At 35.6% G+C, this 18399-nt stretch overlaps 1 protein-coding gene across 3 annotated transcripts in view; it reads left to right on the top strand.

Moving 5' to 3' along the window:
- Positions 1–13324: 13324 nt before the first annotated feature.
- Positions 13325–18399, top strand: part of LOC131033068 (V-type proton ATPase subunit F) — a 64609-nt gene continuing 59534 nt past the window's right edge. Inside the window, exons 1-2 of one of the 3 annotated variants that reach the window (XM_057964193.2) lie at positions 13325–13445; positions 16005–16110. In XM_057964193.2, coding sequence (XP_057820176.1) covers positions 16048–16110 — 63 coding nt within the window. In that variant the 5' untranslated portion in view covers positions 13325–13445; positions 16005–16047. Of the gene's footprint in view, positions 13512–13534; positions 13689–16004; positions 16111–18399 lie in introns of those variants that run through there. The other 2 variants (XM_057964194.2, XM_057964195.2) reach the window with 2 other exon arrangements.

Genomic DNA, 18399 nt, shown 5'->3' with positions numbered 1-18399 from the left:
CATGAGAGTTATCTAGATCACTTTTGCACTCACATAAATGATCCCTTTGATTTTGAAATTTTTGTTTAACGTGGGATTGAATTTAAATCTCATTGTGACTCTTATATGCCAACTCAAGGCATGGACATATGTTGTACAATCCTTAAAGTTTTATTTAAATGGATAAGCCTAGTTCATTTTAGATCACATGGTTCTTGCATTCTCAAGCTATCATTTATGACTTGTATGCATCAACAAGAGCATTTATTAAAGAATCTACATTGCATAATCATCTAGGCAATCTTGTATGTGATATATCCTTTACATAGCTTGTCATAAAGGAAATAATTGTCCTTGCCACATGTAAATCAATACACATTAAAACTAGGTTTTTGTGAAGGTATCTTGAGAACATCAAGGTGAGATGAAAGTGATAGTTCGAAAGTTTACAAATACCGACTTTACAAACCCAAATTAGATCCATAGTTGTAGGATCAAATATGTAGTTATAAAAGTGGCTAAAATTGACAAACATTATTTTTATTGATTCCAATCATTTGTTTGATCTTTGTTGATATTTTGTACTATTGGTGAATCATATTCTATCATCTATCACAAATTTTTACCTAAGTATATTTATTATTTTATTCAATTTTCTATTTTAAGTACAATAATCATTCCTCATTAACTTTTACAATTCATGGTAGATATTAGTATTTGTATTTATTGATGTTATTTATTCATTAGTCCCTACCTACACATGTATACCATAATAATCAATAACTATTTGTTAACCCCTCTCTCTCTCTCTCTCTCTCTCTCTCTCTCTCTCTCTCTCTCTCTCTCTCTCTCTCTCTCTCTCTCTCTCTCTCTCTCTCTCTCTCTCTCTCTCTGCTTGTTTCCATGTCATTCAAGATAATGCCTGCTTGCTTTCTTTTACAAAATTTTCTTGCACATGACTCTTCAGCTTGTATCTTCTGCTTCTGAAAAAGTTTTTGATACCGTCGGAATTCCGATGACAACGAAAGAAACATTCGACGAGGATGTTGTATGTTCGACGACACTTCCTTGTCGGACGGTCATCGATGCATGGTACGTAATACATATAAAATTAAATATAAATAAAAATAAAAATACATACTTGCATCATGATATCTTTGTCTTCTTTGTTCTCGATATGTTTGTTCCGTTTCGGGAGAATAATTCTTTGAAGTCTTATTTTGCCTTCTCTTCTTGTTCCCCATGCTTTTAAAAAAACCTTCAAATATCTTCAAATTATTGGCCTCAAAATAATTTTCAAATGTCTTCTTTCATCCAAAAATGCGAATTTTTTTAATAATTTGTGTGCTAAAAAATTTAAAAAATTATGTATATTTATATGACTTTACTAAAATGTAAAATAAAAATAAATTGAGGACATTTAATGAGCCAACCTCCAAGTGGATTCTTCGTGCCCCACATTCAATTCCAACTTGGAGCCCTCACATTGCAACACAAAATTCTGCCACATTGTTTGAAGCATGTCCAATATGCTTTGTCACTTATGCCAAAGAGTTTTTGTGCTCATCTCTGATAACGCAGTCAATACCACTAGAGCCAGGATTTCCTATCGATGCTTCGTCAAAATTAACCTTAACCCACCTAGGCTTAGGAGCACACCACTAGACCAAAGATCTGGGATTCACCAAATGTTTACTGCAATCGCTATCGAATAGGGTTGGAATTGAGAGGCTTGCAAAGATTAGTATAATTTTGCTATCCCAACTAGTGTATGTATTTTGCTTTGGAGTTTTCAAATTGGTTGCTTCATTGACAAGATCAATCAAATGGGCTTCAATTTTATGACATTCTTTCAGCATCCATATTTTTTTCATGAAAAATTCTCCGAGTGCGTTCCTTCCATAATTCCCAGATTAGCAACGAAGGAAGGATCTACAATAAATCACCAAAAACTACCCTCGTAGGATTTTGTGGCCACATTCTGAACCAATCATCAATCCCAAAAGGGAAAGGGCAGATAAAATTCAGTTTGCTCATATAATGTCACCAATGCTTACTAGCATAGTCACACGTTAGAAGCAAATGATCCACCGATTCCGATTCATGCCCACAAAGGACACATTTGCTAGATCCCCGAATGCCAATTCTCATAAGCCTGTCACTAGTTAGAATTTTCTTCTGTAGCGCCATCCAAGCAAAAACACTTGCCTTCGATAAGCAATGCCTATTCCCAAGCAACTTTGTCGGTCAATTCTGGTTTACTGTGGTTGCTTCCTTAATCTTGTAACCCATACTGACTTTATACTTCCTGTTCTTAGACCGACACCATTGAATAACATCCTCACCTCCAGTTGGGATGATCATATGGCTACTTAGGATATTTCTCAAGGTATCCTTCTGTTGTTTGTCAATATTTAGGTTTTCTAGGGATCGCCACACCCACTTTCTCACTCCATTCTGGTGGACTATCTCACAATAATCACTAACTTTTCTCCCCCACAGACTGGTTATTACATCCTTTATCTCATTCAGATTTCGATGCAAACTCAGAATCTCCCCTCCCCCCAAGAATCATTTTGACCATTCCCAATTTCCTAGGATACATGATTGCTGATGATATCCCTGCATTCCACCATATAATTCCATATAGCCGAGCCTTTGGGAGGGTTGAGTGTTGTGAGGCTCCTCTTAGGCTCAGTTGAGTCAAGATACTTATGTTTAAGTACCCTGATCCACTACTAGTCCCCACCGCTACAAAGGGCCCATACTAGTTTAGCTCCCATAGCCAGATTCATGATTGATAATTGACATATACCTGCACCCACAACATCCTTTGGTTGGTTGACTTTCTTCCAGGATACTAAAGGAATTTTATTTTGATCCCCAACCCCATTCGAAAGGAAGTTTCATATGATCTGAATAAGCTCCCCTTCTACTGTCATTGGGATTTTCAAGCAAGTCATCGAAAATACTAGAATGACAAACAAGACCGATTTAATCATAGTAAGTCTCCTAGCCGAAGAAAGCCACTTTCCTTTCCAACTTTCTAGTTTTCTTTTGCATTTATCGACCAATTTATCCCAACAATTGATCTTATTTAGCCCCACAAACAAAGGGGTACCCAAAAACCTTCTAGAATAGTTGGCAACTCTTAGATTTAGAGTTATAGAAAGAACTCTCTGTAATCTAGGTTGGGTATTGAGGAAAAATACTTCAGACTTGTGTCAATTATTGCTTTGACCTAAAGCCTTGCAATAATATTCTAGGTAGGTTTTAATAGTTATGGACTCACTGCTATTGGAAACACTAAAAAGTATTATGTCATCTGCAAATTGGAGGTGAGTGGTTTGCTCTACACTAGTCGCCACACTTACCCCTTGCCATAGCCCTTCTTGATAGAGTTTGTCGTTGGATCTACCAAGATCCTCCACTATTATGATGAACAGAAAGGGGGATATTGGGTCTCCCTAATGAATACCTCTTGTAGAAGAAAAGAAACCATGGGCAACCTCGTTGATTAATACAGAGAATTTGGGGGTTACGAGACAACTCATAATCCACTTAATCCAACAGCTTCCAAAACCAAATTTTTCCAATACTTCAAATAGGAACTGTCTATCCACCAAATGAGAATCATACACGCATTCCTGGTTTTTCTTGTAGAGTGTAGAGTTTCATGGGCTGTGATGATTCCTTCTACAATTGATCTCCCATGGGCAAACCCATTCTTCTCATCTGAGATAATATGATTGAGGATCAATTTCAATCTATTTGCATATCTTTGTAACAATATTATAGATTGTGTTGCATGGTGATATTGGCCTAAAGTCTCCCATGTCTTGAGGACAACTCTTCTTTGGAATTGAGGCTAGGAAAGTGATTTATCGACCCCAACATTGTCATCTTCCTCCTCGATTCTTCCACAACCAAGTGTGGATTCTTACCAACAATATCCCAATAAGATTGGAAGAAAGATGCAGGAAACCCATCTGGCCCAAGGGCCTTGTCCGGGTTGAGTTGAAAGGTAGCTTTCTTGACTTCCTCCACATCAATCTTTTTGTATAAGGGACTATTCCGTTCTTCAAATATTAAAGGTGGGATGGAGTCCAAGATCTTATCTTTGATGTTTATGTCCACTTGATTATCTCTGTTCAAAATTGATTCAAAATAATTCACAACCTCTCTACTGACTTCTTCTGAGTTTTGAGCCATTCCACCATCCATTTTTCTGATTTCAAAGATCCTATTCCTGTTTCTATTAGCAATTGTAGACCTAAGGAAGAATTTGGTATTTATATCCCCTTCCTTAAGCCAAATCTCTCTAAATTTCTATCGCCACTATATCTCTTCCCTTTTTAGGATCTCATTAAGTTCTTCCTTTAATATCTTTTCTTTTTGGAAGTCCAAGCTATCCATACCTCTGCAGATCACATTTGCATTAATTATTTCAAGCTCTTCTTCCACTCTTCTTTTTTTTGCAAAAATATTCTTGAATTAATCATGGTTCCATTCCTTGAGTTTTGTCTTGACATATTTTAGCCTCCTTCTTAATTTGTATGGATATGAGTTGTTTCCCACATCTATTTCACTCCACCCAGTTGCAATCAAATTTGATAGCCTAGAGTCTCTAATCCACATTTTTTCAAATTTAAAAGGGATGCCTCCCCTAGAGTGAAATGGTGATGCTGTAAGCCGAACAGGATAGTAGTCCAATCCAGAAAGTGGGAGGATGGTAGTTTCTACAAGGGGGTCTTGCTGAATCCAATCCCCATACATCAGAAATGTGTCTAGCCTTTCAACAATATTTGTGAAATCCACCCTCCTGTTCGTCCAAGTATAAAGTCCATTCTTCAGAATTATGTTCATGAGCTAATTCTTATCCACAAATCTTTGAAAATCTCTTTGAACTGCATTAGGCCTTTGGATTCCTCCCATCATCTCTTGTTCATTCAGAGTGGCATTTAAATCTCTAGCAATAATGATCTTATCGTTGTTGCTAGCTTCTAGTTTACTAGTGATAAGTTGCCACAACTCGCTTTTCTCTGAAGTGGTCGTAGGTCCATACACATTGATGATGAAAAAGCATTCATTATTGCTCAAAAGTGTTATCTTAGCATATTGCCAATTCCTACCTTCGCCCAATACTTCTCCTTTCATTATTAAAGGATTCCAAATGATACCAATACCCCACCAAAGCACCTTCAACTTCAACAAATTGTCCTGACCACTACCTCCACACCCTCATATTTTTGTCAATTTCAGCCCTACTCCATTTAGTTTTTTCTAATAACCATATGTCCTCTTTTGCCTCATCTATCTGGTGCTTAATCAAGCACCATTTGTCAAGGGCATTTAAGCCCTTGACATTCCAGGATGTGATCCTCGTTTCCCTTATGTAAGGGATGTACCCTTCCCTATTGCAAGTTTGGTTTGGCCTCCAGCCTTTGCTTCTAATTACAATTTGACTTTGTTTGATTTGTGCCCTCTCTTCCCCTTGGGGTTTGATGTTGGGTCTGCAAATTCTGGAGATAGATACCTCAAACCCTTTTGTGTTGCAATCTCCAATCTCTTCAGCCTCACTTCCTTCATCTTCTTCCAATACCGATTCCACATCGTCATCATCGTTTGCTTCCATCAAAATGTCAAGAGCTTCCTTGATTGCTTCTCCATAATTCTCAACTATGTTTTGGTCTTCATCACATGCCTCCAAAGGTTGCTCTCTTGATTGGACATGGTCTACTCCCTGAGCCACCTAAGCTGCATGCTTTGTTTCCCAATTGTTGGTAGAATCTCCCAACTCCTCCATATCCTTGATCCCCAATCCACCCCCTTGTGAAGATGGGAGGTCTTTGATCTGCATTTCTATCTCAGATTGCAGAGTCTTAGCTTCCCTTAAAGAGATTTGCAGGTCTACTGCATTGTCTCTAGTTCTTTCTCCCAAGCTTTCCTGCTCTGAGTCTTTTGGATCTAGTGGTTCCAAATACATTTCAAAGGTGGGATTAGGTGTTGAGGGAGGAGCCCCCATAATTTTATCTACAAACAGTCTCATATGTGAAACATTCTCGCTCCTAACTTCTTCTATCCAAATTGATTCCACAGATTTAATTAGTGGATCATTGACCTGTCCAGCCTCTCTTGGACCTACTAGGGCCTCCTCATCATTCAAGATCTTGCTTTGGGTGCATTCATATGCCTTTGAGACTTTTGCAATTAGCTCACATTCCAAGCCTTTGTGTTCTCTAGAGAAACATTTGATCCTCTCTGTCGATCCTTTGAGTCCAAACCTCCCCTTCTTCAAATATCTTAACTCTGGTTGGCATGGTTGAAATCTGGCGGACATTGACACATATTCTTGCAAAGCTTCCCCAAATTCTATCTTCCAAGATGTCATTTGCTAAGATGAAGGATCCAAGGCTTTTTCTAATTTCTTTTAGAAACTCTATATTCCAATATCCTATTGGAATATTGTACAACCTTACCCATGTCAGACTCTCAGGTAGAGTGTGGGTCCTAGGGTTAAATTTGGGATACCACTTAATCAAATGGACTCCAATTCCATCCAACATATAAGGATCATTGTTTAGGGACTTCTATTGATCAGTTTCTTCAGGGAAATCAATCAAGTAGTAGCTATTTGGGAGAGTATTGATGCTAATTCCATTACCCCATTGCTCCCTACACCAATTCGTAAAATTTCCTCTACCCTTGGATCCTCCACCCCATTTTACAAACACCCCTTTGCTTTGAAGACTATCCCTAATCTTTCTGATTTTAACATATTTCAAATGAATTGAAGTGAGGGGTGCTTCACATACCTCATCTTGGGGTCCTGTAGGTTTTTGTGAATGGACACTATCTTCTTTGAGACTCGCTTTCCTTTTCCTTTCTTTGCTGGATCGAGGAGGGTGCACAAGACTACTGGATCTCCAATTGTCAACCTAATCTACTATAGGTATTTATGTTTTCCTGAACCACCCACTCCTTCCTTTCTTGAATCCATGTCTTTGAAGATGTTCTGCAACACTCACTGTAGGCATATTGCCTTCCCTCCTGGGCCTGCGTTGAATGTTATCATATTGTCTAATCCATGGAGGTCCCAATCTCTTTTTTGTTTGTTGTGCATATCCTTTGTTTTGTCCATTTCCCATTTGTGGGTCTGCACATTATCATTTCTGGTAGTGGGGAAGGCATTTCTCGACCCATCTACCACCCTCAAAAGACCCATTGAGCAACATGCGTTGGCTAGTGAAAATGGTTTGGTTTTTGATCAGTTTGGAATCCACCTTTGTTTGCAGCAGGGAATTGTTATCCTTCTGGCTTCGGAGTTCGTCACTTCTCCTTGGCAGCATGGCCTTGGATGGTCTCCATGGGAAAGGCCTCCTCTGCCTCTCGAGCCAAAATTCCTGCAACTTTGCTCGCCGCTTCATGCCAGTGGTCATGCTCCACATTGATTCTGACAACTTGCATCTGGATCTGATTCAAAATTTCGCTACTTCGTGCCACTTCCATTTTCTTGATTTATCTTTATAATAATTTAATATTAATTACAATATCATAATATAATAATAATTTAATATTAATTAATTATTATAATATAATGACTTTTTTAGTAGAATAATAGAAAAATATGATGTCTTTCAGTGTACTTTACCTATATTCCTCTAAAAATAGGTATGCTAGTTTATAAACCATCATGCATTAGAAAATCTCTCTTCATTTATTTTTTTATGATTTGACTTTAGAAGCTTAAATTATTAGATATAAGTAATGTTCAAGGATTGGTTGATTGCTGATATCTAATTAGAGAAGCTTCTTTATCTTAATTTAAACTACAATTAGTGAATTTTTCTTGTGTTAATGTCTTTTGAAATACATTTTCTATTAATTATTTTTTGGACAACATTATTGGATCCAACTTACTTAATAAATTTTAATAATTTAATAATTAAGAGATAAAATACAAATTCTTAAAATCTAAAAATTCTTTTTTTAATCTAAATATTTTTTTGTTTCAGTGTATCAATATCACCTCACTCACTTATATCAACAAAACAAGTCAATTATGTGAATTGTTATTTATAATAGTTTACAACATTTTACAATGATAAAAATGAATTATTATGTGACACATGTTTACCTTAGTATCTTTTTTTATTATCACTAACTTTTATTAGTTTTGTCTTATTTTTGTTGGAGATTTTTGGAAGCATGAGCTTGTATGGTTGTCATTGATATCAAACTTGGTTATCCAAATGGATCTTGGTTTGAATATGCTCTTGATAGTTGCAGAATTATGTTTTGTGTTGTTGTTAATGTTTTTGGTGTTGGTTGTGTCATCTTGTATTCATGATGGTCTAGAAATCTTTTGGTGCCCTTCGGGTATGTTGTTGATTGTGTTGCAGTTTAGTTGATCATATTATTTTGGTCTAGATATGTGTTGGAATATGTGTTGATATGTTGTTTTGGGTCTCACCATGGTGTGTGGAGATCCACATTGAGTATTTTGCATTGAAAGAGGTTATGTGGCCAACTGGTTGTTATTTCTACACGTTACATTTGGTAATGACTTTGGAGAATGTGTTAGTGTGTGCGGATTGTTGGATCAATCATGGAAGGATGCATTGCAATATGTTTTGGTTCCCCCTTTCTCCCGAAGTAGATCGATTTGAGTATTTTAGGTCTAGGTGGCTTATTTTGTGTATTGCTTATTTTGTTTTCACCAACCCTTAATTAGGATTTCAATGTTGTATATCATATTTGAGATGTGTGGATGGATGAGTTGTTGTGTGATGAAAAGTGAATTGTGTGAGAAGTGTATGCAAATTATTTGCAAGAAGATTTGAGTTTATGGTTGTGCGAAAGTCAGTTTGAGAAGAGCTTCGAAGGTGATATATTTTGCAAGACAATGTGTTGTGACAGTGAAGATTATCATAGATGCTTGCCATGATGTTGGTCGCTTGATCCAATTGTTTGAGGATAATTTCATGTTCAGGAGAATCCTTCTCAATTTCAATTCAACTATTTCAATTGTTGATTGATTGATTGTGAGTCCTTAGTTAGCAGTTTGTATCTTGTCTTGAAGAAGTGCTATTTAGTTGAGCAAGTCGTCTTTGTACCTTGCCTAAGGTTGTGCACCTCAGTATTGCAAGTCCTTCAGGTGTTGGTGCTCCTTGGTAGTAAGCCTAAAATGTTGTAAACATTGTTATTCATATTGTGAGTTAGATTCTCGCCATGGTTTTTCCCTGTTTGGGTTTTCCACGTAAATCAGGTGTTCATGTGTTGATGGTTGATGCTTATGTGCTGATGATTAATGTGTTATTGCTAAGTAAGTTAATATTGTTTATTAATAATCTATTTTGAAAATCCAGACTGATTCAATCCCTCCTCTTAGTCTTGTTGGGTGTTCAACAATTTTATCTACTCTCATCAAATCTATTTGCATCCCTTGTATGCAACTAATTAAAGGGAGATATGTGAGGTCATTGACACTCGTCTCATCACATGATTGAATGAATACTAGATAAATCAAAGTTATCCATGAATAGTATCACATTTTTTAAGGTGCACTAAAATACTACTTACCAAACCTATTATTTCAAGGGTACTATCTTTATCACCACTTTTTTTTTTCTTTTTTTTCCCTTTTTCGTATGAATACCACATTATTAGTTTAAAATTCTTACAAGATGCTACTTATTTCTTTCATTTTGTTTTTGTAGGTGTAGACACCCCAAATTTGCATTGATTTCTCTGCATCAATTTCCTACCAACTAATTAAATAAATTATTATTTAATTAATTTGGCTAATTATCCTCAAAATAACTATTCTCTTCTAAAAATTTATTTGACCAATTTAATCATTTGGCCAATGTCATAATTAATACCTTTCACATCCCTAGTATTGATTAAAAAATTCTACTTAAATATTAACTTCTATTTTAATTTCTCCAACTAATCAATTAAATAATAAAATACTTAAGTGATTATGTCAATTAATCAACTTCTCACATTTGCTTCTAATTTAAAATTTCCTCATACCACTAAAAGGCAAGAAACATTAGATCCTTTAATCTCCACCATTCATTTCAAGTGTATCGATCAATATGGACCCTCCATCTTTAGGAATTCCTTCTCAAGCTACTTGTCTCCACTCCTTGCTCATGCATGTGTGAGCATACAACATGAAAAATATTTCGTGTCTATTCCAAACTCTAATCCCCTCCCTCCACTTACCCCTTCCATCTCTCCCCACTTGCTTCCATCTCATTCCATCATATATTTGAAGGAAATATCATCCCTTCATCAAGCATATCTCATCCCCTCTTACCACTTATCAATAGGCTAGGATACACATCCATGGAAAAACAATTCTTTCCCTATATTTAATCCTTTAGTTTTAATCCTTTATGTCCATCTTGGAAAGTCTATTCAAGGAGGCTTACTCAAAGGACATCATCATCATCATCCATAGTACTTAAATGTTATCAAATTGGGTAATATCAAGCAAAGAGCATTCATGGCGCATCACTACACATCCATTAAACATTGGAGTTCATACACAAGGTCAAATGGAGGCATAATGTTCTTGTTTGTGGCATTCCCATTATTGTGTTACTTCCATTTTTACTCTAATTGAAGATATATATATTATTTGGGTTTGAGTTTCTCTACTTTGTTTATGCATCCAAATCCTCTTATTTTGACTCAAATTTGATATCCATAACAAATTTTTTCAGGAGGAAGTACTCATGCCAAGAAAACAAGCGCCAAGGTAAAATCTTCATCCATATCAACATTCCTTTTATGTCTGTCTGTGCATATACATTATCATTGATTTCTTGTATTTAGTTTGATGTGTATTTAGATTGTAAAGTCTCAGCTTCCCTTAACAATATTTGCAGGTCTATTGCATTGTCTCCAGTTCTTTCTCTTGAGGTTTCCTGCTTTGAGTCTTTTGGATCTAGTGGTCCAAATACAGTTCGAAGGTGGGATTAGGTGCCGAGGGAGGAGCCCCCATAGTTTCATCTACAGTCTCATTTGTGAAACATTCATGCTCCTAACTTCTTCCATCCAAACTGATTCCATAGATTCAATGAGCGGATCATTGATCTGTCTAGCCTCTCTTGGACTTACTAGGGTATCCTCTTGGTTCAAAATCTTTCTTTGGGTGCATTCATATGCCTTTGATACTTTTGTAGTTAGCTCACATTCCAGGCCTTTGTGTTCTCTAGAGAAACATTTGATCCTCTCTGTCGATCCTCTGAGTTCAAACCTCCCCTTCTCCAAATATCTTAACTCTGGTTGGCATGGTTGAAATCTGGTAGACATTGACACATATTCTTGCAAAGCTTCCCCAAATTCTATCTTCCAAGATGTCATCTGCTGAGATGAAGGATCCAAGGCTTTTGCTAATTTCTTTTAGCAACTCTATATTCCAATATTCTATTGGAATATTGTATAGCCTTATCCATGTCAGACTCTCAGGTAGAGTGTGGGTCCTAGGGTTAAAGTTGGGATACCACTTAATCAAATGGACTCCAATTCCATCCAACATATAAGGACCGTTGTTTAAGTCTTTCCATTGATTAGTTTCTTCAGGGAATTCAATCAGGTAGTAGCTATTTGGGAGAGTATTGATGCTAATTCCATTACCCCATTTCTCCCTACACCAATTCGTAAAATTTTCTCTACCCCTGGATCCTCCACCCCATTTTACAAACACCCCTTTTCTTTGAAGACTATCCCTAATCTTTCTGATTTTAGCACATTCCAAATGAATTGAAGTGAGGGGTGTTTCACATGCCTCATCTTGTGGCACTGTAGGTTTTCGTGAATGGTCGCCATCTTCCTTGAGACTCGCTTTCCTTTTCCATTCTATGCTGGATCGAGGAGGGTGCATAGGACTACTGGATCTCCAATCATCAACCTGATCTACTATAGGTATTTCTATTTGCCTGAACCATCCACTACTTTCTTTCTTGAATCCATGTCTTTGAAGATGTTATGCAACACTCGCTGTAGGAAGATTGCCTTCCCTCTTGGGCCTGCGTTGAATGCTATCAAATTGTCTGATCCGTGGAGGTCTCGATCTCTTTTTCGTCTGTTGTGCATATCCTTTGTTTTGTCCATTTCCCATTTGTGGGCCTGCACGTTGTCATTTCTGGTAGTGGGGAAGGCATTTGTCGACCCATCTACCACCCTCAAAGACCCAATGAGCAACATGCGTTGTCTAGTGAAAATGGTTTGGGTTTTGATCGGTTTGGAATCTACCTTTGTTTGCAGCAAGGAATTGTTGTCCTTCTGGCTTCAGAGTTCGTCACTTCTCCTTGGCAACATGGTCTTGGATGGTCTCCATGGGAAAGGCCTCCTCTGCCTCTTGAACCCAAATTCCTGCAACTTTGCTCGCCGCTCCATGCCAATTATCGTGCTCCACATTGATTCCGACAACTTGCATTTGGATCTGATTCAAAATTTCGCTACTTCGTGCCACTTCCATTTTCTTGATGTATCTTTATAATAATTTAATATTAATTACAATATCATAATATAATAATAATTTAATATTAATTATATTATAATAATATAATGATTTTTTGAGTAGAATAATAGAAAAATATGATATCTTTCGGTGTACTTTACCTATATTCCTCTAAAAATAGGTATGCTAGTTCATAAACCATCATGCATTAGAAAATCTCTCTTCATTTATTTTTTATGATTTGACTTTAGAAGCTTAAATTATTAGATATAAGTAATGTTCAAGGATTAGTTGATTGCTGATATCTAATTAAAGAAGCTTCTTTATCTTAATTTAAACTACAATTAGTGAATTTTTCTTGTGTTAATGTCTTTTGAAATACATTTTCTATTAATTATTTTTTGGACAACATTATTGGATCCAACTTACTTAATAAATTTTAATAATTTAATAATTAAGAGATAAAATACAAATTCTTAAAATCTAAAAATTCTTTTTTCAATCTAAATATTTTTTTGTTTAAGTGTATCAATATCACCTCACTCACTTATATCAACAAAACAAGTCAATTATGAAAATTATTATTTATAATAGTTTACAACATTTTACAATGATAAAAATGAATAATTATGTGACACATGTTTACCTTAGATTTAATTAAAGAAAATTTTATTATATATTAATTAAACAAAAATATTAGATTGTTTTTCCCTTCAATTAGGCGGAGAGCCATCAATCTCAAAGACCTATCTAATTTATATAACAAATCACTATTGACATCTAAATAATCATATCTCTTGATGTTGACAGATAATAAAAAATATCTATAAGAGATAATAAAAAAAAACTATATAAAAAACTACAAAAGGGCAATGGGAGGAAAATAGATCAAACAACAAAAAAGTAAAAAGCGTGACAAAAGAAAGTTTCTCGTTAACCGAAAAGTGTTGACACGAGGAAAGGAATATCGAAGGAGCAGAACAAGCAGGTGCGCAAAATCACATTACAGTTGCAGATAGGCACATCATCTAGGACAACCCTTTTTTATTTCTTTGTAAAATTTTACTTCCTATTTGACCTTATTGCTATATTTTCTTCCCCTCTCTGTCAATTGCATTGGAGTGGTGGAGAAAATTGCAGTCTCTGTTTTACTAATTGTTAAACATCAATACCAGTTCTGTCTATTGGCATCTGGTTTGACAGCTCTTGGGGTTTCGTTGCACTTATAGCGGCAAGATTTATTTATTTATTTTTCCTTAGCTATGCTTTTTTAGTTTGAAAGCTCTCATTGATATTTATGAGGGTTATGAAATCAATTGCGTTCAAGCATATAATAAAATGCTATCAGTCTTATGTCGTAATGTCCGCACAGATTTGTTTGTTACGGTGTTGCTCCGTTTCATATAATGTTTGAACCCCATCTTCTCTGCTTATGATTTGCCAGAAAATTTATGCCCAATATTTTTTTCCTTAAAATGCATCTGAAATTTTGTGAGATCCGAGATTTTTCCCATTTGGGAAGCTCACAGGAATAAGAATCTTACAACCTAATGTCACTTTGAATTGGAATTCAGCTTATCGTCATCCTTCGGCTACGATTTTGTTTGGGAGATGGGATTAATAACATCAGGGAAAACTTACATCTTAATTTTTACTTTTTACCTCTAGTCGAGTATTTTAACTGTAAAACCAACATTTTTTTGCAAGGAATATGTAAATGCAAGTAGTTTTATTAGATCAGCTGAAATTGTAAATTCTGTGTTCTTCTTCAATTATTTATCTGGGAGTGTAGCGAATTTAATTTTTGGGATTCGGGGGATAGAATGAACCAATTCACAGTTTGTTTCAAAAAAGTGTTTGCCTTTTAGTTTTTATTGTTTTTGTGAATCCAGTTTTTGTAGATCCTAGCCAGGAAATTCTGTTTGTGGTTAACTCTAACTCTTTGTTGAAAATTAGATAGAATTTAAAGTTTAGGAGGAAACAGATTATCTCAGGTTGAATGATTCATGTATTTCTTTTCATGCTAACCCATTTCAACGGGTTGTTAATGTAATTGTATATTTCTCAAATTTGGATGGTAAATTAAAACTTCTATTGAATGCTGATATGTGGGAAATAAAATGCATGTGTGTGTCATTTTCTTTATAGATTAATTAGTGGAGGATTCTGTATGGGCCTCCACCTAGGAATAGAGCAAATCATAAACATTACAATATGTATACATGAAATAACGACCTTAATGGTATGCCTAATATAGCCCATCACAAAACCAGCGGGAATACATATGCGAACTACAAGCATATAAAAAACTGCATCGTAGGTGCAAAATACAAAAATACAACCACCTAGATTAGCATGACCATAGAGTCATAGACAACCGTAGACAAAAAAAGGGAACTGACACACCCCAACAGCTTATGCTAGAATTATTTGCCAAACCCATCTAGCCAAGTTTTCAACACCCGTTGCTTTGGATTAATCCCCTGCACCTGGCAGGGGATCCTAACCATGCCATTCAGAGATGGGAATTAAATTCCATGAAAATCCTCCTTGATGCTTGGTGAATTTTGTCTACATAGAAGGTAAGAATTGTGTACTTCTTGAAACTTCTAGACACACTTTTTCATGGGTCAACATCAGGTCCTCCAAAACCTTGTTGACATCACACAATAGGCTCCTAGAATCATTAAATTGCATTAGACCAGCTTTTGGTTATTGTTCAATGTTCACCAAAAACCCATCAGCTGAACACTCCTCCTTTAGAGTCTTGCCATCCTTAGGAGATGACCCTTGTACCATCTTGACTGCCTCCTCTGCTTCATCACCCAAGATCTCCATTTCTCTTTTTCTCAGTGTTAATTAAATGATGATCTTTTTGTCCTCTGCTTTATTGTGGACTACTTTTGAAATTCATTGGATCTTTTAACCTGTGTGGGATGATTTCCACTTGATGGGGTTGATGCTCTTTGACTTTTGAAGATCCTCTCCTTCTAATCTACATACATGTAACATGCATTTTTTCCACTTTGGGCTCTTATCTGAGTATCTATAATTTTTGGAAAACAACTTAAACTAATAGCAGCAATTGCATCAGTAGATTTTACCTACTGTTAAAAATTTGGAGCATTTTTAGGATTCACAATGCTAATTCAATTCTATCTAGGTATCTTTATTCCAATTCTATCTCTACAAAAATCATTGCTAACCTAGCTATTTCTTTTCAGTGTTTCACTTAGCTAGGTTTTCCTTACTTTTTTAATTTCCTTTTCATTTTGAAAATACTATGTTTGTCTGGGATATCTTAAAGTTTTTAAAAATAAACGTGGAAAATGAAGCTTGTAACTTGGTCATGAATTACAAGGTTTTTGTCTACTTTTGTTTTTGTCTTTGTATTGCATCGCAACCTTTGCTCATAAATTTGAAATCTTTCAAGAAGTCTTCAGAAAATGTTAATTTGTAAAGATTTACAGGACTGGCATTTTCAAGTGTCATAATTTTGGAGATTGACATTTACTGTCTTTAACTTCTTTTCAAACAATATTTGCAGAGGAGAAGAGTTATATTTGGTTTGACTGTAGAGATTTTCTGCAATGGCTGGGAGATCTCAAGTTCCATCTAACAATTCTGCAATCATTGCAATGATTGCTGATGAGGTATCTGTTCATTTCTGAGTTCCAAAACAGTCAACAATTTAGTTCAATTTTTCTGTTTATATGAATTGTATCTCTTGAACATAATATAGGTTAGATTAAAGAAACTCATTTTTTAAGGTGCAATATACTATGGGAAATGATGCGATCGGGATTAGGCAACTTTCCTATTTGAGTAATATGACTGTATTTGAACCTAATTATTCAAGACATTTATACTGTTGAGACACATTCCTACCCACCCTCCTCTATGGTGGTTTTACATATTCATCATTAATGTATGTATATGACATGCAAAGTTGTGATTGAGAGGCTGATCTTAGGCTAAATGATAGGCCAGTGAACTGATTCCAAGTCAGTATAGATTGTGGAGAATTCTCCATGTTCTTTCCTTTTTTGAATGGAAACCTGCAAATATCATTTTAAGAGGCGTTGAAGACTGTAACCTTAGTTTTATGGAAGTTTAGCACAAGCTAGTAAAGTGTAAAAGTGGCCAAGGGCATCACACTCTTTGTAACAAAAACTGTTAGGAGAATGAGCGAGGATAGCTTTATTGTTTAAAATCAATATACCAATTAGAACATGATGCAATATACAGCCATAACCAATATGATCAAATAGTAAAAGAAATCCTATTCTCATCTATATGAATACATGAGAGGTGATTAGAGCAGGGACCTATATTTGGCTCCAGTGTTAGTCTTAAGAGACCCCGAGAGACTATATTTTGTTTAAAAGCAATATGCTAGTCAGAACATTTTGTGATTTATACCCATAATCAACACGAGCAAATAGTTGAAGAAAATCCTAATCTCATATTTATAAATACTCTAGAGAGTTGATGAGAGTAGCTACCTATATTTGATTCTAATTTTACTCTTAAGACAGCTTGAGAGACGATGGGGAGTTTGGAGTTGGCCAACAACTGTCTTATAGGCTCATGATGGTAGTACTGAAGGAATCTGAAATATCAGTATCTTGCAACTTCTAAAGAAATAGATACCTTGATACCACTATTCAATGTCTTATCTAAAGTCTAGAAAATGACTAGAGATTTCTATATGATGAATGAAGACAAAAATGTGGTCATAATCAGGAGGTCTGGTCTCTCATGAAATTTTCTTATAATTGCCCTTGCAAATTTTAACTTTATAAGTTCTTAGAAAGCTTCATGTGCAATATCATGGCATGAAGGCTAGCAAGTTAATGTCTAGCCATAGTAATATTGTATTTATTTGTGTTTGCTTTATTCCCCAATTTTATGAATGAGATTCATAATCTTTTTTTACCAACAGGGGGTTAATCCTGTGCTTACAGTCTCATTAAATAATGTGCCACAAGGAAAGCAAGTCAGTTCACACACAGTATGTGAAGGATTCATGCTTATTCCCTTCACTTTTTGGTGCTTTATTGCACTGTTGTCAAGAAGGATTGCGCCCAATTGCTCAAGCTCTGAAGCTTAGCAATCTCATGCAACATGGGATCATCTCTAAGCCTGTGGGTTGCTTATGACAGAGATGAACCTCCAGATTACGGGGCTGGATCCCCTTTGAAAATCTCCTAAAACTGAACTAAACTTAATGGGAAAAGGGATAGAGGTATTGCTTAAACTGAAAACTACAACTACTAGGAAGTGATGCACCTAAAATTCATGAAATTGCTTGCTATTCTGGACACTCACTATCAGCTCAATCCTAAAAGTTGAATTGTTCACAACTCAAATGAGAACATGCAATCCATAAATGTTTCATAGAAAAGATCAGATCAGATCTAATGCTTGTATGAATGAAAGTACCAATTCTCACAACTTCAATGCATTATGATTCTCTATCACAATTCATGACCTGAATTGAACATGAATTTCCTTGTTTCACTATTGTTTGAATGAGACATAAATTAAGGATTTAAGAGTAAATCACAATAGATACATCCAATCATCCATTTACAACACAAAACAAGAAAATATTGAAAAGGAACTGCTGCTTTTTATTGAATTGAGAGGAGTTTTCTGCGTTACAATTTGAAAATTACTTCTGATACTGAAAATAAAATGAGCTACAATGCTTATTTGCTTCTGAATGTTGCAAGCAAGAAGAAAGAACTAACTTAGAAAAGAAGAAAAGATGAAGCTTTATAGAAGAGAAGCAGCATTCCTGACTGTTGGATAGATCTGAGATGAACTCCCGTTCTAATTAGCATGTTGTCTTTGAACTCAACTCGAACTGGTGATGCTAACTTGGTCTTCTTTCTTGAAATCTCCATCAACTTGCATGATTGTAGCTCCTCGGGTCG

This window comes from Cryptomeria japonica, chromosome 7 (genome assembly GCF_030272615.1).
Source record: "Cryptomeria japonica chromosome 7, Sugi_1.0, whole genome shotgun sequence".
Lineage (NCBI taxonomy): Eukaryota > Viridiplantae > Streptophyta > Pinopsida > Cupressales > Cupressaceae > Cryptomeria > Cryptomeria japonica.
Note: the sequence above shows the minus strand (reverse complement) of the source record. Positions and strands in the feature narration are given on the sequence as shown.